The sequence below is a fragment of the Borostomias antarcticus genome, assembly GCF_949987555.1.
Source record: "Borostomias antarcticus genome assembly, chromosome: 6".
NCBI lineage: Eukaryota > Metazoa > Chordata > Actinopteri > Stomiiformes > Stomiidae > Borostomias > Borostomias antarcticus.
The window spans coordinates 7,718,344-7,745,843 of NC_140239.1; the positions used below are offsets into that span (position 1 = coordinate 7,718,344).

The 27,500-nt window shown below is 48.3% G+C and overlaps 3 protein-coding genes across 3 annotated transcripts in view; 1 reads left to right on the forward strand and 2 right to left on the reverse strand.

Annotated features, from left to right (window-relative positions):
* The window catches only part of dab2ipa (DAB2 interacting protein a), a gene marked incomplete at its 3' end in the record, with an annotated part of 9,420 nt that extends 9,344 nt beyond the window's left edge, over nucleotides 1–76 (forward strand). Inside the window, exon 13 of the mRNA XM_084439752.1 lies at nucleotides 1–76. This exon is cut by the window's left edge and continues 92 nt beyond it. Coding sequence (XP_084295878.1) covers nucleotides 1–76 — 76 coding nt within the window.
* Nucleotides 77–4,681: 4,605 nt separating this feature from the next.
* Nucleotides 4,682–7,768, reverse strand: endog (endonuclease G). Its single transcript, XM_084439755.1, has 3 exons — nucleotides 7,189–7,768; nucleotides 5,167–5,276; nucleotides 4,682–4,995 (listed from the first exon to the last, which is right to left on the reverse strand). The coding sequence occupies exons 1-3, from the start codon at nucleotides 7,720–7,722 to the stop codon at nucleotides 4,710–4,712; spliced, it is 930 nt and encodes a 309-aa protein (XP_084295881.1). The 5' UTR covers nucleotides 7,723–7,768; the 3' UTR covers nucleotides 4,682–4,709.
* Nucleotides 7,769–9,239: 1,471 nt separating this feature from the next.
* The window catches only part of ntng2a (netrin g2a), a gene marked incomplete at both ends in the record, with an annotated part of 33,223 nt that continues 14,962 nt past the window's right edge, over nucleotides 9,240–27,500 (reverse strand). The window contains 5 exons of the mRNA XM_084439668.1: nucleotides 9,240–9,472; nucleotides 11,007–11,141; nucleotides 11,624–11,791; nucleotides 25,291–25,314; nucleotides 26,392–26,564. Coding sequence (XP_084295794.1) covers nucleotides 9,240–9,472; nucleotides 11,007–11,141; nucleotides 11,624–11,791; nucleotides 25,291–25,314; nucleotides 26,392–26,564 — 733 coding nt within the window. The remainder of the gene's footprint in view (nucleotides 9,473–11,006; nucleotides 11,142–11,623; nucleotides 11,792–25,290; nucleotides 25,315–26,391; nucleotides 26,565–27,500) is intronic.

The following is a 27,500-nucleotide window of genomic DNA, read 5'->3' on the forward strand; positions in this document are numbered from 1 at the left end:
CGGCCTGTCGCCCACCAATCCCAGCAAGCTGCAGATCACTGAGAACGGGGAGTTCCGGAACAGCAGCAACTGCTAGGGGGCGGGGCTTACTGGGTGGGATGGCGGGGCGGGGACCAGCGCTGGCCCGATAGAGCCTGATTGGACAGGACTGTAGGAGGGGGGTGGGTGAAGGAGCCCCCCTTCCCCCTACAGTATCTGCAGAGAGACCGATCTCCTTTGTGATTGGATGAGCCGGTAACCAATAGCAGTGCTGTGTTTGACGGTGGACTGGAGGTCACCGAGGGGACCAGGAGAGACCAGAGAGCACCTGCAGCCCTGACTGCCGACCATACGAAACAGCACCTTGATCTCTCCCAGTCCTGCCGTAGCCCTCCCACCCACCCTGTGCCCTGAACTTCTCTTACCCTGACCCCTGACCTCACTGTTACCCCCAACAGCCTTGAACTCAAAGGAGGGCTTCGGACCCTGCTGAGTGCCGACATCACTTCCTGTCCAACAGAGATTACCCTAACCGGAAACAGGAAGTTGTTGTATCGTCATGACCTCTGACCTGCCGTTGATGCCACTGGGCATTCTGGCTCCTTTCTCAGCACTCTTCTGTACTCTACTGGACTCTACTGTATATTGTTGTAGCATCCACATATCAATCACTTACTCAGTAGCTGTGTTTTATCTGTTTGGTTGCAAAACACACGTTTCTGTATTCTTACCTGTACAATATGTTGAGCATACCTGTTAGCTAGCTATGTCCTTCTGTCGTTGGCTCAGACAGTGGGTTTTGCATGTGCCATAATCACACCAGACCTCCAGCCCTGCTTAGTTTGAAATTAATTTTAAAAGAAGGATCTCAACTCCATTGTATGTTGAGTAATTTATTAGTCTATCGAGGATCTCCCAGTCCTGCCAGATGTATATAAAACGTCACCAGTATTTTTATGGATTGTTTTGGGGGGAGGGATAGTATTTTGTACAGCTCAGTATGTGTTGTATTGAAGAAGTGTGTTAATGTTATGAGACAACTGCTTCGATTGATTAACATTACGGGACAACTATTCTGAGACTGACTACCACAGTTCGTCAATCTTTCACCCTTACATCTCTCCTGTCATCTCTACTGTTCTCTCCCTTTGTCCCTTCTCCACCCCTCCCTGCTCTCTCCTCCACCTCTCCTCCTCTCTTCTCTCCCTCCTCTCCTCCCTACTCCTCTCCCCTCTTCTTTCCTCTCTGATATGGAGCTGGTCTGTGATGTTGATAAAGTATGTTCTTAAATGTTTAAAATTACCTATAAACATGTATTAACGGTATGTTTTAAATTATGTTCAAGTTCAAATAAGTTCATATTATTTATTGAATTTATATATTGTTTTGTTTTAATAAAACCCTCATGTTCTACAGCTTGTCTGAGTGTGATGGAGCCACTCTTAGCTGCAGAACCTAAAATATCACTGTTCTGGTCTGGTCAACCTTCATATTAACATCTACCAGTCTGGTCAACCTTCATATTAACATCTACCAGTCTGATCAACCTTCATATTAACATCTACCAGTCTGGTCAACCTTCATATTAACATCTACCAGTCTGATCAACCTTCATATTAACATCTACCAGTCTGGTCAACCTTCATATTAACATCTACCAGTCTGGTCAACCTTCATATTAACATCTACCAGTCTGGTCAACCTTCATATATTAACATCCACCAGTCTGGTCAACCTTCATATTAACATCTACCAGTCTGGTCAACCTTCATATTAACATCTACCAGTCTGGTCAACCTTCATATTAACATCTACCAGTCTGGTCAACCTTCATATTAACATCTACCAGTCTGGTCAACCTTCATATTAACATCTACCAGTCTGGTCAACCTTCATATTAACATCTACCAGTCTGGTCAACCTTCATATTAACATCTACCAGTCTGGTCAACCTTCATATTAACATCTACCAGTCTGATCAACCTTCATATTAACATCTACCAGTCTGGTCAACCTTCATATTAACATCTACCAGTCTGGTCAACCTTCATATTAACATCTACCAGTCTGGTCAACCTTCATATTAACATCTACTGTCAGACGACAGGAGGGACAACATTGAATGGACTTCTGTCAGAATTAGTCTTCTGCACTGAGTTGTCTGACAGGAGTGTTGGAGTGAAATGCAAATTAACAAAATGAAGGTTCCTGCACTGTCTTAGCTTGCACTTTGTATCTTCACATTGTAGGCCTATTTGTACTGAGTACTGTATTTGTGTCGTATGTTTGTATTTGTGTATTACAGTATGTCTGTATTTGTGTCGTATGTTTGTATGTCTTATGTTTGTATTGGTGTCGTATGTTTGTATTTGTCTTCTGTTTGTATTTGTGTCATGTTTGTATGGATGCACCAGGGCACTTTTGCGTACTAACTCTTTGTATCTGTACTGTGTGTGAATGCTGCTGATATCTTTTATGGCTGCAGCATGGGTGGAAGCCAAATTTTCAATTTGTGGAACATTAAAGTTGATCTTGATCTTGAATCTTGACATTAAAACTTTATTACTGCAACATTTCAGTACTGATGCCAGACGAAGGTCCAAGTACCGAAACGCTGCAGCAATAAAGTTTTAATGTTCACCTGGGAGAGTGGGGTAACCTTTATTTTAGGAGGGACAACATTACCTAGACAATATCGAACCCATGATCTCCCGGACCAAGAGTGGTTGGGGGCTTACAGTCTCTCATAAACACCACCTTTCTGAGGAACATGGAAACAAACACTCCTGGTTTCACTCTGCTGTCATCTGGACAATTCTTTATTTTCAGTTTATACAGTTAATTTGAAAAACACACCACATTGGCTCGGTTAGAGTCTAAGTCTTGACAACAGTTGAGTGGCCTTGGTTAGTCAGTCAGTGATGTAGGTATGGTCCTGGTTCTGGTATGGCTGGGACAGTGAGGTCCTAGTCGTCAGTGAAGGTAGTGTGGACCAGGTGGGTGGTCTCGGCGGGGGGTGAGGTGAGACAGCTCTCTGTACTGGTATCCTTGGTAACACTCGTAGGTTGCCTGGGGAAACGCTCTCAGCTCCACCGGCCTCCAACGCCGTCTCCGTAGCGATATGTTACACAGGTCATCCAGCGGGGTACACATCACACACCCCATTGTTGATGCACCACACACACACACACACACACACACACACACACACTTAGACACCCAAAACCTGTAACGACGCTGCTACCACTCCAGAAAGACTCAGTAAGGCAGAAGTGTAACTCTGTGGTCCATATCTGTCTGCAGGAGAGAGTACAGTCGACCAAAACGGTTGTGGATCAATCCAAAAGCAGACCAAATACAGCTGAAAGTTACAAGAGAACAAGTGTGCTTGAGTTTCCTCCTTTTAGTTCTCTCTTCTTACAGGATGCCCAGTCCAGACTCCCTGAGTGCTGGTTCTGACTGGTCCAGCCATCAGTCCAGAGTCCTGTCTATACAGAACATCTCTCCATCAGACCATCGGTTCATCTGCAGGGGTAGAGAGAAGAGAGACTACGGTAGGAGTCTTTACACTATCTCTGTCTATTCAAGATCCAAATAAGGTCATTTCCAATGTCATGAGACTAGCGTCTTGTTCGGACAAGATCAAATATTTTTTTGGGTTATGCATGCGTCCCTTCTCTCCTCTTGTACTCTAGTACAACCTCTAATCTGATCTGATCCCAAACTCCTCCGTTTCCATACCTTTCCACAGAGACACCTCACTCACCAGCAACCTCTTGAAGATGGAGCTCGGCCGTGCGGTATGTTTGAGTGGTGAGACAGCTGACTCTCTCACTTTATTATCTCTAACTTCCTCCTCGTGACGCTGCGCAACATTCGAGTCGGACACACAAAGGCACCTCAGTCTCTGCTTTCTACAGAAACACACTCACACACACACCTACACTCTCTCTTACTCACTCACTCTCACACACACCTACACCTCTCCCTCTTACGCTCTCTCACTCACACACACACACACACACACACACACACACACACTCTCCCTCTTACTTTCTCTCACACACAAACACACACATGCATGCACGCACACACACGCCTGGCCAGAGAAATACTTTGCCCAGAGGAATGCCCTGTCCCGATTCCTTTAAAGACAAGTGGAACAGTACAGTATAGTAGAACAAAGAGACAACAACCAGACTCATGAAACATTCTGCACGTTTATATTATTAACGTCAAGATCCACAACAACAACATCCCAACCGCCATGTGGGTGGCGGCTACAGTTAATAGTCACGGCAGTGTTGGACAGTCGTTTAGTTGGTGGTGCAATAGCTTCTCTACACGGTCATGGTCAGTGTATTTGGTAATATCAAAGTATTTGAAAGAGTCAGTGTATTTGGTAATGTCTGAATATTGGAAAGAGTGTGTTTTGGTAATGTATTTGAAAGAGTAAGTGTTTCTGGTAGTCTATGCTTTTGACCTTGAGTATTTCTCTTATTCCCTGAGCTGACCTCTGACCTTTTCCGCCTGTCTGAACGGGGCTGAGTTATTCCAGAACATTCCTCGTCCACCTCTCCTGTCCATCTCCAGTCATCTCCGCCACCTTCCTTGGCCTAGTTTGGCTCAGGTGATAACCAGGGAATAGGACTACATTTCCTGGTTGTTGTTATTGTAGTTGGGACTACAACTTCCAGGTGCCTTGAGATACAGGACTACACCTCCCAGGGTTACTTCCCTGGGCCGGCAGTGATGGCCAGCGGGCTATTGGTCCTCTTCATGATGTTGGGGACGAAGAGCAGTCCAGATGCCCTCTCGATGCTCTCTATGGGCACCAGGAAGCGCTCCAGGGGGGTGCTCTCGTCCACGGGGGCGTTGGGCATCACGTAGGGGCGGAGCTCCACCTCGCCATGCGGCTTCTCCAGGATCAGCACCTTGAAGAAGTGGGTGGGCACCGCCACGTGGTTACGGCCCATCACCTGGTAACGGACGTACATTTTTCCGTCCGCCTCCTGCCTGGAATGTACGCACGGGAACGCACACAGACACACACACACACACGCCCGCTCAGGAACGCACGGAGACCAGGCAGGACACACGTGTGTGTGTGTGTGTGTGTGTGTGTGTGTGTGTGTGTGTGTGTGTGTGTGTGTGTGAGTCAGGTGCGAGTAGTAGTTCAAGGCCTACCTGGGCAGGTAGAGAGGTCCTGTGCACACAAACACGTTGAAGTACTGCTTAGTGAGAGAGCGACAGTACTGTTCCAGCTTGTTCCAGGCTTTCTGGTTTAGGTGAGGGTTCTAGGGGGGGAGAAAACACTTATTCACTCACCGCACTCACATACACATTACACTCTGCATACTGACTGCATCTACACTGACTGCAGAGATGTACTTGCCCTGATATTAACCTGATAATAACCTTGTGACATCTAACCGCCCCACCACATGCTCCCTAGACCCTGTTCCCTCGACTCTCCTTCAGTCTGTTGCACCCGAACTCCTTCCCTTCCTAACCCACCTCATCAACGCATCTCTTATATCAGGATGCTTTCCCTCCGCTTTCAAGACTGCCAGTCACCCCCCTCCTGAAGAAACCATCTCTCGACCCCTCTGATGTCAAAAACTACAGACCGGTTTCCCTTCTATCGTTTCTATCTAAAACACTTAAACGTGCTATCTTTAACCAACTATCTTCATACCTCCACCAGAACGACCTCCTAGACCCCCACCAGTCCGGGTTCAAGGATGGCCACTCGACAGAGACAGTGACGGAGTCACTCCATGCCGCGAGAGCGAACTCTCTCTCCTCTGTCCTGATACTCCTAGACCTGTCAGCAGCATTTGATACTTTAGAGCACCAGATCCTCCTCTCCACCCTTGAGGAGAAAGGCGTCGCTGGCTCTGCACGCTCCCTGTTTGCATCCTACCTGACGGGCCGCTCCTACCAGGTGACATGGAGAGGGTCGATGTCGGAACAGCGTAGTCTGACTACGGGGGTTTCTCAAGGGTCTGTTCTGGGTCCTCTCCTTTTTTCCCCTCTACATCTCTGGGCTCTGTCATTCGCTCGCATGGCTTCTCCTATCACTGCTATGCCGATGACACCCAACTGGTCCTGTCATTTCCCCCTCCTGATAGACAAGTGGAGACACGCATAGCTGGGTGCTTGGCTGACATCTCGGAGTGGATGACGACACATCACCTCAAGCTCAATCTGAACAAGACTGAGCTGCTGTTCCTCCCGGGGAAGGGCTGCCCGCACCGGGACCTGGCCATCACCATTGAAGACACAGTGGTGACGCCAACTCGGACTGCGAGGAACCTGGGTGTGGCCCTGGACGACCAGCTGTCGTTCTCCGCACATATCACATCCGTCACACTCCTGCAGATTCATGATCTACAACATCAGGAGGATTCGCTCCTTTCCTCACTGAAGAAACAGCGCAGGTGCTCATCCAGGCCCTGGTCATCTCCCGCCTGGACTACTGCAATTCCCTCCTCGCTGGGGCCCCGGCGTCAGCCATTAAACTCCTGGAACTTGTCCAGAAAGCTGCTGCTCGTCTGGTGTTCAACCACCCCAAGTTCTCCCACACAACTTCCCTTCTCCATTCCCTACACTGGCTCCCTCTAGCTGATCGCATCCAGTTTAAAACTCTGGTGCTAGCCTACAGGACAATGAAAGGAATAGCCCCCTCCTACCTCCAGGCCATGGTCAAACCCTATACCCCCTCCTGACCGCTATGCTCTGCTACCTCGGGGCGACTGGTTGCCCCGTCACTCCTAGGCCCCTACGGTCAATCGACACGGTCACGGCTCTTCTCTGTCCTGGCACCGCAGTGGAGGAACGAACTGCCCACTGATGTCAGGACAGCAGAGTCGCTGCCCATCTTTCGTCGCAGGCTGAAAACTCATCTCTTCAAGAAGTACTACAACGATACACCCTTTTAAGCACCTATTGTATTTTAGATTGCTATTCTTGCACTTTGCCTTCAGCACTAGATTATGCTCTTAGTCACTTGTTTTAGAAAGGAGATGCTCTTGAGAGTTCTGGCAAGTAGTAGTACACTGACTTTTCCTGCGTTAAATGCAATTATTGTTAGTAGCTTTGGATAAAAGTGTCTGCTAAATGACTGTAATGTAATATTAGCCTAGGCTACTTGCAGTCAGAGATGGGGACTGCCTTTGAAATAAAGGGTGGATTACAGTCATCTACCTGCGGCGAAACGTTGCTGAGGTAGAATGTGTCGTCCATCGCTTTCTGGCTCCATTTGTGGTTGGCTGCGGCGGCCAGGTGACCCCGGTCAAACCCGCTGCCTTTGTAGTCGGCGTTCGTTGCGCGGTGGTACGCGTGCACCGAGTCGTCCTCTTTAAACTCGCAGAACTTTCTGTCGGAAGATCCAGTGAGCGTCTGCGGGGTGAGCTGCTCTATGACCCAAGCCGCTGTCCGGTTTCTCGGATCGTAAGACGTGACGTAAGACTCCCGGGTCTTGATGTTGGCCAAAGACGGGAACCCATACTTCATTACCGCCGTTGTCCGGCTGCCTCCCATCGGACCGCCGCCCCCTTGGTACGGTGTGAGGTCGGTCGCTGCGTCCACACTCGGTATGGGAATAACGGGGACTCGACTCAGCAGACCATGACTATGCGCGCTGGTCGGATCTCCTCTACCGAGAGACGCACCGACACCGACACCGACTGCCAAGGACACGCTGGAGACAAACCACTTAGAACAGATAAAACGGTACATTTTATACGCGAGCGGAAAAGGACCAAATATTATTAAAACTCTTCTGTATAATGACTAAATATACAGGCAACTACAGGCACTTACAGCTGGTTTCATATCATCATGCCATTCCCAGCAGTGGAATCATGTATTGAGGCGCATGAATATGACGTTTACAGTAGCATACATCCATGCATTAAAGACACAGTAGGCTACCGGTCCGCGGGCACGGTTGTCGGAACAGGAGTAGCCTAGATCAGTGGTTCTCAAACTTTTTTGAGTTCTGGACCCGGTATATTTAGAAAAAGTCTTACTTTTTCCTTCAATTTGATGGGCTTATACAATATTCTTTAAACATGTTTCTATACATTTAACAAAAATAAACTTGTCTTTAAAAAAAAATCTATTTTTTAACACTTTCCCACAGACCCCCTGTAATTACGCCACAGTCCACATCCATGGACCCCTGGTTGAGAAACACAGGCCGAGATGTCCTCCAGTCACAGCAGGGAGGTTGCGGCAGAACGATGGATCTCACTCTGTGAGACTGTTCTAGATGTGTTTCTGGAGAGCTGTGTTATGTACAGTAGCCTAGGTACCATAATATGTACATATTATGTAGTGATCGGACAATCGTACAGCCATTCACCTCACCAGACAGCCATTCAGTCAATCAGTCAACCAGCCAATCAACCAACCTTTGTGTTTTAGGCTACAGTTTAAAAAGAGACCAAACAATTCAAACATTCTCTCTTTATTCCTCTAGCAGTCTTGAAAGGCATGAGCAGCACAGTCCACTATCATCTCTCACATCGTCTGGACTGCAGTAGCAAAACACTGATTATGGGTCATTGTCATCAGACTGATTATGTTTACATAGAACAAAAATAGGCTAACAATTTCTACAACAAAAAATCAATAGCCTAGATGTTCATATACAGTACAGTGTCGATATGAAATATATATTTGATTGGCGCAAATTAAATTAGATGGGTTTACACACTCTTACTGCATGTCACGCGAATTGTAGGCTACATGTGAAGACGGAATCTCCACAACTGACTAGAGAGAAGTAGAGTTTCGCTACTATCCAATCAGGTTCTCCTCTCTGGTCCGTCGGCGACAGTTGTCAGGAACCAGCGTCGGTCCAGTTAAGAGGAAGAGGAGAAGAACTTGGCAAATGTCCACTGTGGTTCCAAAACCCCTCCACCCACAACACTCTGGGGCTGTGAGTGAGAACAATCTCAGATAAACGACAAGAAAACAGCTAGAGAAGTTCAGTGTCCTCAGAGTACGATGTATGATTGGTCTGGTTCTGTCAGACCGGCCAGTCAGAGACAGAGGGAGGAGTCTTGATCGGTCACGCCAACCAGTCAGAGACAGAGGGAGGAGCCTCAGTAACCTTGCAACCCCCCGATCCGCCAGGATGCAACAACACCGTGAGTTTGAGGTCACTGTGGGGTCCTCGGCGGGAGGTCTCAATGCCCAGGACAGGTAAACTCCGCCTCTGCGTGGTCAACACATGGCGGGCGTTACGTTTAGCGGGCGGCCGCGGTGCGCACGGCCGAGCAGAGCAGAGCGCTGAGGAGGAGGACTGAGAGGGAGGAAGAGGAGGAGGAGGCGGCGTTGGCGTTCTTGCAGACTTTCCCCCGCTCGCAGCTCTGCTGTTCGCACAGGACCCCCTTGAAGCCGGCGGCGCACACACACTTCTGCTTCCCCACGCACACGCCGCCGTTCTGGCACAGCCGCAGGGCATCGTCACACACGTCGGCTGGGGGAGGAGAGGATGAGAGAACGGAGGAGAGAACGGAGGAGAGGAAAAAGGGAGGAGAGTAGGGGGAGGAGGATAAAACAACTCAACAGAGGAGGACAGACAAGGTGAACAGGGCCAGCGAGAGAGGAACGGCACACAGTGATATTAGCTACAGAGACACCGGCTGATGTGATACTAGCAGCGGGCGGCGGTGACCTCCCAGCTCCCGTCTCCTCCTGGAGGCCCCGTGAGTAATTAATTAAACTGTAATATTTGATGTCAGACACATTAATATACCACCTTGCTGGGCTGCTGGTGCAGCTGGATCACCGGCTCCCTCCCTCCTCCCTCCTCCCTTCCTCCCTCCTCCCTCCTCCCTCCCCCCTCCCTCTCCTTATTATTACACTGTATCACTCGACAAGATCCCTATTACTTCTCTCCCCCACCACTACCACCACTCCATCCCCTACTCCTCATTCACACAGTCTGGCTCCTCCTGTCCACTGTCTGTCCCTCCCCCTCCTCCCCCTCTCCCCTACTCACCCACACAGCCCATCCTTCCCTCCTACCCCCGTCTCCTCCTCTCTTCCCCCTTCCTCCTCTCCACACAGCCCTGTCTACCCCTCCTCCCCCCTCCTCCCCCACACAGCCCTGTCTACCCCTCTACTCACCCACACAGCCCTGTCTACCCCTCCTCCCCCCCTCTCCCCCCTCCTCCCCCACACAGCCCTGTCTACCCCTCCTCCCCCCCTCCTCACCCACACAGCCCTGTCTACCCCTCCTCCCCCCCTCCTCCCCCACACAGCCCTGTCTACCCCTCCTCCACCCTACCCCCCCCCCCCTCTACTCACCCACACAGCCCTGTCTCCCCCTCTACTCACCCACACAGCCCTGTCTACCCCTCTACTCCCCCACACAGCCCTGTCTACCCCTCTACTCGACCACACAGCCCTGTCTACCCCCCCCTCCTCCCCCTCTACTCACCCACACAGCCCTGTCTACCCCTCTACTCACCCACACAGCCCTGTCTACCCCCTCTACTCCCCCACACAGCCCTGTCTACCCCTCTACTCCCCCACACAGCCCTGTCTACCCCTCTACTCGACCACACAGCCCTGTCTACCCCCCCTCCTCCCCCTCTACTCACCCACACAGCCCTGTCTACCCCTCTACTCACCCACACAGCCCTGTCTACCCCTCTACTCGACCACACAGCCCTGTCTACCCCCCCCTCCTCCCCCTCTACTCCCCCACACAGCCCTGTCTACCCCTCTACTCACCCACACAGCCCTGTCTACCCCTCTACTCACCCACACAGCCCTGTCTACCCCTCTACTCACCCACACAGCCCTGTCTACCCCCTCTACTCACCCACACAGCCCTGTCTACCCCCTCTACTCACCCACACAGCCCTGTCTACCCCTCTACTCACCCACACAGCCCTGTCTACCCCTCTACTCACCCACACAGCCCTGTCTACCCCTCTACTCACCCACACAGCCCTGTCTACCCCTCTACTCACCCACACAGCCCTGTCTACCCCTCTACTCACCCACACAGCCTGTGCTCCAGCTGTATCCAGGCAGGCAGACGTCACACTTCGGTCCCACGGTGCCGTCTCTGCACTCGCAGAAGCCTGTCTCGTTACAGCGTGCGTGCAGGGACCCCAGCTGGTTACAGTTACACTCTACAACAAGTAAACAACACTGTTGCACGCTGGATAAACAAGTATACAACGCGTCTGCATGCTGGATAAACAAGTAAACAACAGAGCAACAGTCTGGATGAACTAACAAACGTACGGATGAGTAAAGGGGGCGGTTTGGGTGTTAGAGGACTGTTGTCATGCGTGTCCAGCAGGTGGCAGTGTGACTCTGTGTCCTTCTTCAAAGGTACTTTGCACCCTCACCAGGACTGCCAGAGTATACTGGAGTAACAGAAAGTACTTTTCTACTGGACTGGACTGATTTAATAACAGTAAACTTTTTTTATTGGGCCTGTAAAGAGTTTAGATATAGAAAACTTTTATCTTAGTGGTCTTGAGACCAGTCTCCAGTACTAATGTAAATGGAATATAATCTGAGAGAACAGTTTCTGTGCGCGTGTGTGCATGTGTGTGTGTGTTTGTGTCTGTGTGTGCGTGCGTGTGTGTGTGTGTTCCAGACTGACCAGTGCAGACGTTTTCATCGTCAAGCTCGGCCGAGGCGTTCCTGAAGAAGCCCAGCCTGCAATGCTGACAGTTCTGCCCCCTGGTGTTGTGTTTGCAGCTCACACACGTCACCACGTTGATGAAGTCAATGTAACTGCAGCGGTTAGAGTGTCCATAGCACTCACAGTCTGACAGACAGAGAGAGAGAGAGGAAGGGAGGGAGAGGTAGAGAGAGAGAGAGGGTGGGGTAGGCAGAGAGAGAAATAGTGAGAGGCGGTTAGAGGGAAAGGAGAGCAAGGGAGTTAGAGGTAGAGAGAGGGAGAAAGAAGGAGAGAGAGGGAGAGAGAAGGAGAGAGAGGGAGAGAGAAGGAGAGAGGGAGAGAGAAGAAGAGAGAGGGAGAGAGAAGGAGAGAGAGGGAGAGAGAGGAGAGAGGGAGAGAGAAGAAGAGAGAGGGAGAGAGAAGGAGAGAGGGAGAGAGAAGGAGAGAGAGGGAGAGAGAAGGAGAGAGGGAGAGAGAAGGAGAGGGAGAAAGGGAGAGAAGATAAGTATCTGTAGAAGGGTGTTGAAGGATTGCGGACAGAGGGAGGGGAGGAGAGGAGGATGATGGATGATGCCAAGGACATACTAGTTAAACAGAAGGGATGTCTAGTCAAACTAAAAGCGTGGAACTAGAGACTTAGACTTCATTCCAAATTGTTTTCTCTGTTGATAATAATGCCAATATTTAGGCTACTGACTGCTTACTGTCTGTTTATGGTTCTAAGCGCTTGAGTCTGCTCAAGCCTGCTAATGAAGATAATCAGGAGATTATCAGGCTTCATCAGTCAGGGCATTATGATGCTATATATGTATATATATATGTGTGTGTGTGTGTGTGTGTTTGCGTGTGTGTAATAAATTAGTCTTGACCAGTCTTGAAATTAAATCTTGAGTCCTCTTTGTCCGAGACTGAGACAAGACGGAGTAAAAGTGCAGTCGATTCCGCGAGACCGAGAGCTTAAAAAAGCGGTCTTGAGACCGGTCTGGAGTACTACAACTCTACAGTCTGCAGAGGTCTGGAGTACTACAACTCTACAGTCTGCAGAGGTCTGGAGTACTACAACTCTACAGTCTGCAGAGGTCTGGAGAACTACAACACTACAGTCTGCAGAGGTCTGGAGAACTACAACACTACAGTCTGCAGAGGTCTGGAGAACTACAACTCTACAGTCTGCAGAGGTCTGAAGTACTACAACTACAGTCTGCAGAGGTCTGGAGAACTACAACACTACAGTCTGCAGAGGTCATGGGAGATACAATGTATTTTATGATGACATGCAGAGCGAGGGGATAAAATGATCTGTAGTGATCTTTATCCTGTCTGTCAAAGAATTGACTTTAAAATACTGCTGTTGGTTTATAAAGCACTGAATGGTCTAGGGCCAAAATATATTTCTGATCTGCTGCTACGTTATGAACCATCCAGACCCCTCAGGTCGTCTGGCACAGGTCTGCTTTCTGTCCCCAGAGTTAAAACAAAACATGGAGAAGCAGCATTCAGTTTTTATGCTCCACATATCTGGAACAAACTTCCAGAAAACTGCAGGTCTGCTGCAACTCTTGGTTCTTTTAAAACAAGCCTGAAGACTTTTCTTTTTGCCACTGCTTTCTAAGAGGAGCTATGTTTATCAGTATACTGCACTGTAACTTTTATTCCTGTATTCTATTTGTCCTGCTTTTTGTTTAAATGTCTATAATGACTTGCTTTTTGTTTTAATGCTTTTAATTTGTCCTGCCTTTTGTTTTAAATGTCTATAATGTCTTGCTTTTTGTTTTAATGGTTTTAATGTCTCATGTAAAGCACCTTGAATTGCCCTGTGGCTGAAATGTGCTATATAAATAAACTTGCCTTGCCTTGCCTTTACTGATCTAGTGCGACTCTAGTGTGACTCAAGGGTGGGATCTAGTGTGGATCTAGGCGTGATCTAATGGTGATCTCCTTACCTTGTGAGACCAAACACAAAAACAATAAAAGACATACAAATACAAATACTAACAAATACTCTACACACAAGCTGAAAACGTCCTCAAAAAATGTGATGATTCTGGATTACCAGGCTAGTAATTTTCCAGTTATACACAATCTCAGTGACACATTAAATCAATAGAAACAGGTTTGTTTCTAAACAGCTTGAGCGTGAACACTAAGGAAATCTATAGATAGGTTTTCTATCAGCTTGCAGCATCTTACCTTGGAAGCTGATGTACGCGATCTTAGACAGCTGGCTGAACCTGGGTCCTCCAGGTATCAGCAGCTTAACGACAGCTTGAGGGACAAAGCACCAGAGCTGTGAGGATCCCGCTCTTTCAAGCTATAAGTACTATTTTAGGTCCTTGGCCTATGCTGCGTACACACACTACATACACACACTACATACACACACTACAGTACATACACACACTACATACACACACTACAGTACATACACACACTACATACACGCTCCTGTACATACATACTGTAGACCTGCTATTCCAGAAACCTTCTGTAGACCTGTTATTACAAATATCTACTACAGACCTCCTATTACAGAGACCTACTGTAGACCTACAGCTATTACAGAGACTTACTGTAGACCTACTTCTGTTACAGGCCCACTGTAGACCTGCTATTACAGAGACTTACTGTAGACCTACTTCTGTTACAGGCCCACTGTAGACCTGCTATTACAGAGACTTACTGTAGACCTACTTCTGTTACAGGCCCACTGTAGACCTGCTATTACAGAGACTTACTGTAGACCTACAGCTATAACAGAGACTTACTGTAGATCTAGTGCTATTACAGATCTACTGCAGACCTATGCTATTACAGAGACCTACTGTACTGGAGACCTACTGCTATTACAGAGCCTTACTGTAGACCTAAGGCTATTACAGACACTTACTGTAGACCTATAGCGAATACAGAGACCCACTGTACTGTAGACCTACTACGATTACAGAGAATTACTTTAGACCTACTGCTATTACAGAGCCTTACTGTAGACCTAAGGCTATTACAGAGACTTACTGTAGACCTATAGCGAATACAGAGACCCACTGTACTGTAGACCTACTACGATTACAGAGAATTACTGTAGACCTACGGCTATTACAGATCTACTGTCGACCTTCTGCTATTGCAGAGACTTACTGTAGAACACTGATGTTACAGAGACGTACAGTAAACGTACTGCTATTACAGACCTACTACAGACCTATGCTATTACAGAGACCTACTGTAGACTATTACAGACTTAATGTAGGCCTACAAACCACTACCATAGATTCACCAGCCAACCAGAGATAAGATGGCGACTATAACTACAATCCACATGAAAGGGATGACGCCAAATGGTGCCAGAGTCTGATTGGACAACAGTCAGTAATACAGAATCTGATAGGTCAACAGTGTAGATATGATCCCACCCTCTCCTGTGTTAGTGGTGCTATCACAGATATCCAGATCAGGGGTGAGTGAGATTTCTCAAAACGGTGTGAAACAGTGTGAGATGGTGTGCAACAGGCTTTGAGGTAGGTTTTCTCTCATTTGGTGGGTGTGTCAGAGGTGTTGCCCAATCAGCGGATTAATATATCTTCTCAGCTGCCATTGATGCAACACTTGCGTAACACACACAGTGTTCAACGCATCACCTTTTCCGTTTCAATATAAGTTTTGCAACATTTTGTCGGGGCTGAACGCACTCCAAGTGAACCCCAGGGACCGAACCAGGTCATCAGTCATCTGTGTGACCCCTGGCAACCAGGAAACTAATTCCCCAACATCAACCCCAGAGCTGTTGTGACATCACTTTGTGCTGTCCAGCCAATGGGTGTGGTGGGGTTCTCGTCGGGGTTTTACTAGAACGGGGCACACAGTCTACAGCAGCGGTCTAGGTAAAACACACACAACACACCAAAGCACTTCTCATTGACGACACTACTGCTAGAAAGAAAGATACCTTTTTTCTCATAGTCTTTCTTTTCAGAATCTTTTTCATTTGCCTCCCTCTCCTCGGTGTCCTTGTCTTTCCTGTCTTCCTTGGCCTCAGTGACTGTGTGCGTTGGAAAGAGTGTAAGAGAGCAGAAAGAGAGAGCAACAACTTCCAAAGGCTCTTTATTGGTGGTGAATGAACAGCTGTATAGTATGACTGTCCACTGCGTTTACAGTAACATGTGACAAGCTGCTAATGCCAGTCTCTCATCTTCGGCCAGGGAGTAGAAAAATCATCATTCACATCATCATCATCATCATTGTGGTTATCATCACCATCATCATTATCATCATCATCATCATCATCATCATTATCATCATCATCATCATCATCATCATCATCATCATACAGCATTTCTGTCTGTTTCCAATGTACCTTTTTCCTCTGAAACATCCTCTTCTTTTCTCTCTCTTTCCTTTGACTGCCCACTCTCCCTCTCTTTCTCAGGCTCTCTGCTGGTCTCTCTGCCCCCGGGGTCTAGTTCGCCTGGTCCCGGGGCTTCAGCATCCGGTGCTGTGGCAACAGCATCTGTTACTGGGACAACAGCATCAGGACCTGCTGCAGTATCTGACCCACCGTCTGGTCCAGAAGCTGCGTCAGGAGCTGGGTCTACTGGCTCTACTGGGTCTACTGGCTCTGGGACTGGAGAGGCCGCATCTAGAGCAGCGTCTGTTACTGGGGCAACAGCATCAGGACCAGCTCCTCCATCAGGGGGCGGGGCTTCTCCATCAGGGGGTGAGGCTTCTCCATCAGATGGTGGGGCTTCTCCATCAGGGGGCGGGGTTTCTTCATCAGGGGCTGGGGCTTCTCCATCAGGAGGTGGGGGTTCTCCATCAGGGGGTGGCGCTTCTCCATCAGGGGGTGGGGCTTCTCCATCGGAAGTTGAAGCATCTCTATCAGGGGGTGGGGGTTCTCCATCAGGGGGTGGAGCTTCACCATCAAGGGGCGGAGCCCCTCCATCAGGGGGTGGGGCATCTCCATCAGAGGGTGTGGTTTCTCCACCAGGTGGCACGGTTTCTCTATCAGGGGGTGGGGCTTCTCTGTCAGGGGGTGGGGCTTCACCTTCACTGGGCGTGGTTTCTCCACCAGGGGGCACGGTTTCTCTATCAGGGCGTGGCGCTTCTTCATCAAGGGGTCGGGCTTCTCCATCAGGGCGTGGAGCTCCTCCTTCAGGAAGTGCAGTGGCCGTGTCAGTTGCTGGAATAAACGTAGCAGATTCTGAAGTGTCTGAGTCTGGGGAGGAGGTGAGTCCATCGGCTGCCGGGGAGCCTATGTCAGGTGGCGGAGTGGAGGGGTCCGGTGGAGAATCAGGGACAGCGAAGGGCAGAGGGCTTACGTCTGAGTCTCTGCTGCTGGCTGCAGTGGACGTCCATGTACTGGGGTCAGTAGAAGTCGGCATGTCAGTAGCTGTGCTCATGTCGGCAGTTGGAGTGAAAATGTCAAACGTAGTACTTGAGGCGGTAGTGTCAGACCCTGTAGTTACACTGTCAGTAGTTGTACTGATGTCAGTAGTTGACCTAGCCGTGACAGTAGTTGAGTCTGTAGTTATACTGAAGTCAGTAGTTGTATTCACTGAGACTGTAGTTATACTAGCTGCATCAGCTGTACTAATATCAGTAGTTGTGATAGCTGTGTCAGCAGTTGGGGTTAGGGCTAGGTCAGGGTCAGGGTTAGGGTCAATAGTTGTAGTAGCCAAGCCAATGGCAGTATTAACAGTGTCAGTAGTTATGCTGATGACAGTTGTTGTGCTGATGTCAGTAGTTGTACTAGCAGAGTCAGTGGTAGTACTAGCAGTGTCAGTAGTTATGTTGATGTCAGTAGTTGTACTAGCAGAGTCAGTAGTAGTACTAGCAGTGTCAGTAGTTGTGCTGATGTCAGTAGTTGTACTAGCAGAGTCAGTGGTAGTACTAGCAGTGTCAGTAGTTGTGCTGATGTCAGTAGTTGTACTAGCAGAGTCAGTAGTAGTACTAGCAGTGTCAGTAGTTGTGCTGATGTCAGTAGTTGTACTAGCAGAGTCAGTAGAAGTACTAGCAGTGTCAGTAGTTGTGCTGATGTCAGTAGTTGTACTAGTAGAGTCAGTGGTAGTACTAGCAGTGTCAGTAGTTGTGCTGATGTCAGTAGTTGTACTAGCAGAGTAAGTGGTAGTTCTAGCAGTGTCAGTAGTTGTGCTGATATCAGTAGTTGTACTAGCAGAGTAAGTGGTAGTACTAGCAGTGTCAGTAGTTGTGCTGATATCAGTAGTTGTACTAGCAGAGCCAGTGGTAGTACCAGCCGTGTCAGTAGTTATGCTCATATCAGTAGTTGTACTAGCAGAGCCAGTGGTAGTACCAGCCGTGTCAGTAGTTATGCTCATATCAGTAGTTGTACTAGCAGAGCCCGTGGTAGTACCAGCCGTGTCAGTAGTCGGGCTGATGTCAGTGGTTGTGCTAGGTGTATCAGTCGTGGAGTCAGTCGCTACCGCCATGCTGTCTGTTGTGTCAGTGACTCCATCTGACGAAGAGGTGATGTCGGCGGCAGCGTTGGGGGGAAGAAGGAGCAACTGAAGATTGTTATAGAGAAACCATCAGTTTCACCAGTCTCTCCTCACCAGAGAGTCTGTACACTTGTGGTTCTGACTCTGTACCATAATTTATTATTACTAGAGAGTCTTTGCCTTCGACACCAGAAATACAGTTTAGCCGGAAAGTCTACACACCCCTTTCACCTTCTCCACGTTTTATTATGTTACAGACTTTAACAGGTAACAGGTTTTTAGACATTTGTGCTAATTTATTAAAAATCTAAATGTAAAATATAATATGTACACAAGTGTACACAACCTTTGATATGACACCCAGTCAAGTGAGCTGAGGTGCATTTTGTTTCCACTGATGCTGCTTGAGATGTTTCTACAACTTAATTGGTCCACCTGTGGTAAATTCAATTGATTGGACATGATTGGGAATTGCCAACACCTGCCTATATAAGGTCCCACAGTTGACAGTGCATGTCAGAGCATGTTCCAAGCCATTGGGTCTAAGAGATTATCTGCAGACCTCAGAAATAGGATTGTGTCAAAGCATAGATCTGGAGAAGGGTACAGAAAAATGTCTGCAGCTTCCCAAAGAGTCCCAAAGAGCAGAGTGGTTGCCATCATTCATAAATGGAAGAAGTTTGAAACCACCAAGAATGTTTGTTTGAAACGCGCTGGAAATAGGCTTGCAGCCCAGGGACGCCCCAACCGATGCCACACCTACCCAGACTTCACCTGGCCACAGTAAGTACAGATCCTTGAAGAAAACCTGCTCCAGAGCACTCTGGACTTCAGACTTTGGAAAAGGTTTACCTTCCAACATGACAACAACCCGAGGAACACAGCCAAGAGAACAAAGGAGTGGCTTCAGAGAAAGTCTGTGAATGTCCTTTCCATCCAGAGCCCAGACCTGAATCCAATTGAGCATCTGTGGAAAGAGATGAAAATGGCTGTGTACCTACCTACCATCCAACCTGACGGAGCTTGCAAGGATATACCAAGAGGAATGGGCAAAAATCTCCAGAAAGAAGTGTGCCAAGCTCATACAGTAGCTTCTTTCTGCCTTAAAGCTGTAATCACTGCCAAAGGTGCATCAACCAAGTATTAGGCTAAGGGTGTGTACAGATATGTAAAACCTATTTTTGTCAGTAAAATAAAATTGCATATTTTCTAAAAACCTGTTCTTACTTCGTCATTATTGGCTATTGTGTGTAGATGTTTAAGGCAAAAATGAACTCAATCTATTGTCTTGTCTAATGTAATAAAACGTGGAAATGGTGAAAATGTAATAAAACGTGGAAATGGTGAAACAGTCAAGCCATAAATTCTGCACACCCGTATCTCCCCTCATCTCTTCTTAACACATACGCTGATTTCATCTGTACAGTATGTCCTGCTGGCCCTGGGCTGGACTGGTCATAGTCTCCATCCTACTGATCATTGCCTCTGGATCAGCAGAAACAGGATCCCTCTTTACCCATATCACTTCCTCCTCCTCTCGTCCTCCTCCTATCCTCCCGTCCTCCTCTCCTCTCCTCCTCCTATCTCTCCCTCCTCCTCACCTCCTCCACTTTTCCTTCTCACCTCTTCTCCATCCCCTCCTCTCCTCCTCCTCCTACATCTCATCCTCCTCTCCTCCTCCTACATCTCCTCCTCCTCTCCTTGCCGCCTCAATGACACTTGTCCTTGCTTCCTGTTATGGTGTCACATATCCTTCCCTTTCCATCTCTCTGTCTATGACCCCCACCCCTCTCTCTCTCTCTCTCTCTCTCATCCCTCTCTCTCTCTTTCATTCTCAGTATCACACAGGCTCTCTGCCCTTTCTTCTTATCTCTTTCTCTCTTACTGTAATCTCTGCACCCCGCTCCTCCCCTCTCTCTCTCTCTCTCTCTACCCCCGGCCCACCCCCCCTCTCTCTCGCTGACCTGTTCTCGCTCTGCTGGTGAAATATTTAGCAGCTCTGCATTCAGAAATAGACCAGCAGCAATATTTGAGCCCTGGCCCCTGACACAGTACCATACAGTATGGAGAGCTCCCGTACCGGACCGTGTCTCTCCGGGGAGAGGAGGCGGGGGCTAAGTGAGGTCAAAGGGCTCAAGGTCACCAGAGAGACAGACAGCCCGGTAAAACAGCATTACCCGTGGAGACCCTCATCCTTTATTTACCAAGGAGAACTCTCTGAGATATCTGTAACACCTTTTCCCTCATATTGATGCTAACACCTGAGAAAGTAAACTACCGACTGGTCCAGGAATTCAACAGAACCCATGGCTATTTAAAACTCAGTCAACGGACATCTTGTTGATATCATTCTCTGGGTCATATGTGTATACATTCACCAAACAAAATTGTGATGACAGTATATATTCCAAATCCATGTTCACTTTACCTGAGATATACCTCACTTCTAAATCTACAAAGAGGTTTTTTGAGGAAAAAGTTTCAGGTAGGATGATGAATGATTGTGTACAGAAGAGTACACAACGGTAGTGAAAGGTGTCTCTGGTCCTGGGGGGTTGGGCTTACCTCCGGTGGTGTCTGTCGGACGGGTGGGGACTGCTGTGAGGGAGGGGCTTCCTGTCTGGGCAGGACTAACGGAGTCAGTTGCCGAGGCGGGTATGGTGGGCGTTGCTTGGTCAGTCGCTACCGACGACACTTAAAGGAGCAGCGACAGAATAGGTTATCATACTCCATACACTGAGATATCTCAAATACTAGATTTGAGATACAAGTACACTGAGATAACTTACTACAATACTACCACTATCTCTACCATCATCATAGACCTGTAGCTCACCTGGTCCAGTAAAACTACAATACTACCACAATACTAATACCACCACCACTAGTACTACAGCCGTCTCACTAGCTCACTAGTCTCCCACCTGGTCCGTCACCTGACGCATCAGTGCCAGCGGCTAAGTCAGCTGGTAGGTCAGCTGGTAGGTCAGCTGGTAGATCAGCTGGAGGGTCAGTTGATAGGTCAGCTGGAGGGTCAGCTGGTAGGTCAGCTGGAGGGTCAGCTGGTATGGCGCTGGCCTGAGGACCGACGGTGGGGTCTGCCAGGGTCGTGGGTTTGACAGCAGGGGTGCTGCTGGAGGCTACATGGTTAGAACAGTGAGAAGTCTGACTGAACTGAACTGACCTGACTGAAATGCAATTATTGTTAGTCACTTTGGATAAAAGTGTCTGCTAAATGAATGTAATGTAAAGTAAAAGTCAAACAGCCTGAGGACTGAGGCTGCGTTCCGAATCGCATACTACCCTACTATATAGTATGCCAAAACAGGATGTAGTATGTCCCAATACATAGTATGCCACATGCAGTATGGCAAAAATACCAGGATGTCCTACTACAGTACATGCGGTCGTATTTTGCAGTATGCAAGCCAGCCGGCTTTTCTGGCTATTCTGACCCACAATCCTGTGCAAGCCAGCAGGCTTTTCTGGCTATTCTGACCCACAATCCTGTGCGCAGCGGAAATGTGCGTCACATGTGCGAGTCGTGACAGCTGTAGACGAATGTCACGTTATGGACAGCGACGGATGTGGGCAAATTTCAAGGCGCAATGTTATGACAAGGTAGTATGTCCCAATTGGATGCCTACTGCTTGCAAAGTAGGTACTTTCTAAGGGCAGCTGTAGTAGGTACTGGTAGTAAGAAGTAGAAGTATGCGATTCGGAACGCAGCCTAAGTTTTTGTTATTGTGATTTTTGTACAGCAACAAATGTTTGGTCAACATGAGCTGTTTTTAAATGTGCTTGAGGAATACGATTTAGCTTGACTTGATTTGACTTGACTCGGTTGGGTCTACAGGGTTTAGTTACCAAGGATCCAATACAGTTGGTTCTCAGTTACTAACTGCAAATGCTTCGATCTGTGTGCACAACAAACTATTGAAAAAAACACAGGAACATACTGTACTCACAGATACACACACACACACACACACACACACACACACACACACATAGGGTATACTGTAGGTGTCTTGGCCTTGCGTTAATACAATTCTGTTTCTTCCTGGTTGGTCAGATATTGGAATCAGAGTGATATCATGCATCAGCATGCTCTGCTGCTGCAGAAGCCATACACACACACACACTCTCTCACACACACACCCTCACCCAGTACGGAGTCTCTCGGTCTGTGTGAAGACTATCTGGGGCTGAGCATACCGCAGAGCTGTGTGTGTGTGTGTGTGTGTGTTTAGCAGTCGATCCATGTGTATTCGGGGTGTGTGTTTCTGTGTGTATGTGTGTGTGCGTGTGTTGTAAATGTGTGTGTAGCAGTAGATGGGCATGTGCTCTGTGTGTGTGTGTGTGTGTGTGTGTGTGTGTGTGTGTGAGATGGTAATGAGGTGTGTTTTATGTGGAGCTTGAGCAGGTCCCTCTGGCCAGGCGCTAATTATCAAGCTGGGAGGAGAGCAGTCTTAATAAACCATCAGCCTGCTGCCCAGCAGGACCCCTACTGCTGCTCTGAGATACGCACAGGAAACACCACACACACATCTGGAACACACACACACACAGCAGGACTCCTACTGCTGCTCCGAGATATGCACAGAAAAACACCACACACACATCTGGAACACACACACACACAGCAGGACTCCTACTGCTGCTTCGAGATACGTACACACCTCCTTACCACACATTGTAGTTAAGTAAAGTCTTGACCCTGTTCCTCAGTGTCTCAGCATATCTTATTGTTATCAGGGTATATTGTCACTCATATCTTATTGTTATCAGGGTATATTCTCACTCATATTTTATTGTTATCAGGGTATATTCTCACTCATATCTTATTGTTATCAGGGTATATTCTCACTCATATCTTATTGTTATCAGGGTATATTCTCACTCATATTTTATTGTTATCAGGGTATATTCTCACTCATATTTTATTGTTATCAGGGTATATTCTCACTCATATCTTATTGTTATCAGGGTATATTCTCACTCATATCTTATTGTTATCAGGGTATATTCTCACTCATATCTTATTGTTATCAGGGTATATTCTCACTCATATCTTATTGTTATCAGGCTCCGATCTTTATTGTCTTCATCAAACGAAACTCTACACGAGGAAGCTGGCTTTGGTATATCTGTCCATGGACTATGTTCAAAACCACTGTTCTGTATGGCCTGGACTGGTCTGGGTCTGGGTATACTGTAGGTCTGGGTCTGGGTCCAGGTCTAGGTCTAGGTCTAGGTCTAGGTCTAGGTCTAGGTCTAGGTCTACATGTAGGTCTGGGTCTAGATCTGGGTCTGAGTCTAGGTCAGGGTCAGGGTCAGGGTCAGGGTCAGGGTCTTGGTCTTGGTCTTGGTCTAGGTCTGGGTCTGGGTCTGGGTCTATGTCTATGTCTATGTCTAGGTCTAGGTCTAGGTCTAGGTCTAGGTTTAGGTCTAGGTCTAGGTCTAGGTCTGGGTCTGGGTCTGGGACTGGGACTGGGTCTGGGTCTACGTCTACGTCTACGTCTACGTCTAGGTCTAGGTCTAGGTCTGGATCTGGGTCTGGGACTGGGACTGGGACTGGGTCTACGTCTACGTCTACGTCTACGTCTACGTCTACGTCTACGTCTACGTCTACGTCTAGGTCTAGGTCTAGGTCTAGGTCTGGGTCTGGCTCTGGGCCTGGGCCTGGTTTGGGCAGGAATATGTCTGATTGTGTCTCGTAATCACAGAGACGACACCAGCGGATCAGGAGTGGCGGCTGAGCCCTGATTGACAGGTAGAGGTGGGATAACCAGAGCTCTGACCACCCAACACAAACACACACATATGCACATACACACACACACACACACACACACCAACACCACTATATCTTCCAACAACAAACCTGTAACCACAGGATCAGGATCCCAACATGATGCTGGGTCAGACAGGAAGTCTTCTCCTGACAACTCTAACATGTCTTCATTGGACCTTCTTCTGTCAGAGCAGAAATTCCCAAGCCGCTGTAAACTTTAACCAAAATGCCGTGTCATCTCAGGGCCTGATGTTCCGCTAATACTAGCCTGACATTACACTCCGATGTTCTACTGACGTCAGCAAGAAATTTCTCTGCTAAAAGCCTGCTGTCAAGACAACCCAGATACCAGAGCAAACACATAAACACACACACGTCACACACACACTCTGAGTAGCATGCTCTTCCAGTCAGAAAAAGAGTCCTGTGCTCTCAGGATTAAACCTGGCTCAACAATCTGGGAAATGGCGATGTTTTTGATAAATGGATCCAGGGAAGCGTGCGTGCGTGTGTGTGTGTGTATCTGGTTTGTGTGTGTGTGTGTGTGTGTGTGTGTGTGGTGAGACAGGTGGGGGGCTAAGAGGTCATCTGCTGCAGAGAGAGAGAATCCAGGGAGGGTTGGCAGACACAGTCAGAGAGAATGTTCTAGAGAGAGAATGGTCTAGAGGTTCTAGATAAGCAGGACCAGAGGTAGTTCCTCTACTCTGAGCCTCTCTCAGAGGTCCGGGGTCACTGGAACTCTTGAGATGCTGGTCACACACACACACACACACACACACACACACACACACACACACACACACACACACATACACACACACAAATACTTGCTACTACATGAAAGACATGACAAGATTACTTCTAGCTACTCTTACCATGACTGGATGTATAGCAGGCTTTCTCTCTAACTGGGCATCACTATTCCTGTGGGGCTTGTGGTCAAAAAGTGATCCTTACAACATTCACACTCAACCAGCCGCTGTCTGAAGACTACTCACCAAGCTACTTGAAGACTACCGCTATTTGAAGACCACTCACCAAGCTACTTGAAGACTACCGCTGTTTGAAGACCAAGGTACTTGAAGACTACCGCTGTTTGAAGACCAAGGTACTTGAAGACTACTGCTGTTTGAAGACCAAGGTACTTGAAGACTACTGCTGTTTGAAGAGCAAGGTACTTGAAGACTACTGCTGTTTGAAGACCAAGGTACTTGAAGACTACTGCTGTTTGAAGAGCAAGGTACTTGAAGACTACCGCTGTTTGAAGACCACTTACTTAATGACGTCAAACTACAGCCTTAAGTGATGTGTGAGTGCTAGAGGTCAAATTTACAATGATGATGCATGGAGAGAAGAGGAGAGGAGATGAGAACAGAGGAGATAATCTTTGTGTTACTTACTGCCCAAGGTCCCAGCTGCCTCACCTAAGGATGAGAGAAAGAGAGAGAGAGAGAGAGGATATGAGAGAGAGAGAGGATGAGAGAGAGAGAGAGAGAGAGAGAGAGAGAGAGAGAGAGAGGGGGGGAAGGTTGAAAAGACGAAGGGATGAAAGGGGAGGGGGAAAGAGAGAGAGAACAGACGTAGCTTTACTCATTTATTTTTGAAAATCACCATGAATCTTTATTCATACATCTGAGAGAGCAGCGCTGGAGGCTTCTCATCTGTCACTGTCACCCCTCCTCTCTCGCCCCCCCCTTCCCTCCCCCATCTCTCTCTAGCGTACATCTGAAGCCCCCCCCCCCACCGCCCGCACCCCCCCTCCTGTGTATGGCATGTGGCGGCTACAGCAGACTCAGAGGATGTGATGACAGACAGACAGACTGACAGACAGACAGACAGACAGGTTGGGCTGGGCTGGGCTGGGCTGGGCTGGGCTGGGCTGGGCTGGGCTGGGCTGGGCTGGGCTGGGCTGGGCTGGGCTGGGCTGTTCATAAGCAGGATTCCTCACACCAGCTGGCCTCTGAGTGGAGTGAGATGTGGGGTGGAGGGGGGGGGAGAGGGGGGGGGGGGCACTGTGCTGCTTCTGCCAACGTAGGAAATAAGAAAATAAGATGGAAGATAGATGGAAGATGGAAGGTCTACCGACAGAGGGGCCCACGTTCCGCTGCCTCAAATCACATCACTGGTGGGGATGGTATGGGTGTGTGTGTATGTGTGTGTGTGTGTGTGTGTGTGTGTTGTACTGTATGTGTGTGGCTGCATGTGCATATGTTGTGGGTTTAATTGGGTGTGGCCAGATACTAGACGGGGGCACACGTGTGTGTGTGTGTGTGTGTGTGTGTGTGTGTGTGTGTATGTGTGCACTGGAGGGTGGATGAGTGAGTGCATCCAGCACACACTGTGAACCCTCCTTCTAGCAGGTACTAGCCACATGTGTGTGGGTGTGTGTGTGTGTGTGCGTGCGTGCGTATATGTGCGCGCACGTGTGTGGGGATGGTATAGGTGTGTGTGTGTGTGTGCGCGCACGCTTGTGTGTGTGTGTGTGTGGCTGCGGTACCTACATGTGTTGGGGGTCCCGGTGGGTGTGGGCAGGTAGGAGCCGGGTTTCCAGGACTTGGCCTTGAAGCCTCTCTGGCAGCGGGAGCAGTCTTCCCCGGTGGTGTTGTGCTCACACTCACACTGCAGAGACCCCTCCCTCAGGAAGCACTGGCCCGCATGCAGGTTACACTTACACCTGGAGGGAGGCACGGGGGGCAGAGGTTAGTACACACACACACACACATACACACATTAACGCACACACACATAAACGCACACGCACATAGACGCGCGGACACACACACACACATAAACGCACACGCACATAGACACACACACACACACACACACACACACACACACACACACAGGCAACCATACACACATACACACACACACAATGTCAATGTCATTTTATTTCTATAGCACCAATATAAAAAAAGAGAAAACAAATTAAGAACAGTTTAAGATATTAACACAAGTAAAGTAAAGATATGTGGTAAAAGCAATATTAAAAATGTTTGTTTTAAGATCTTAAGAAGTTACAAACATGTCTCAGACATTCTCAGGTCCTCTGGCAGGGTGTTCCAAAGGCTGGGGCATACGAACTGCCCAGGCCTCTTAGTCCTGACTCTAGGACCTCCCCAGGCCTCTTAGTCCTGACTCTAGGACCTCCCCAGGCCTCTTAGTCCTGACTCTAGGACCTCCCCAGGCCTCTTAGTCCTGACTCTAGGACCTCCCCAGGCCTCTTAGTCCTGACTCTAGGACCTCCCCAGGCCTCTTAGTCCTGACTCTAGGACCTCCCCAGGCCTCTTAGTCCTGACTCTAGGACCTCCCCAGGCCTCTTAGTCCTGACTCTAGGACCTCCCCAGGCCTCTTAGTCCTGGCTCTAGGAACCATTAAAAGCTCAGTGCCAGAGGACCTGAGTGAACTAAAAGGTGTATATTTTAAAAGCATGTCTAACAGTTATTTAGGTGTATGATTTATAGACTAAAAAAAGAATCTTCAAAATCTATTCTAAAACTGACAGGTAACCAGAGTAGTGATTTTAGGAGTTGACTAATCGCTTTTGTAGGCCAGACAGGAGAGCATTAAAATAATCCAACCTGCTACCAATAAAAGCATGTATTAG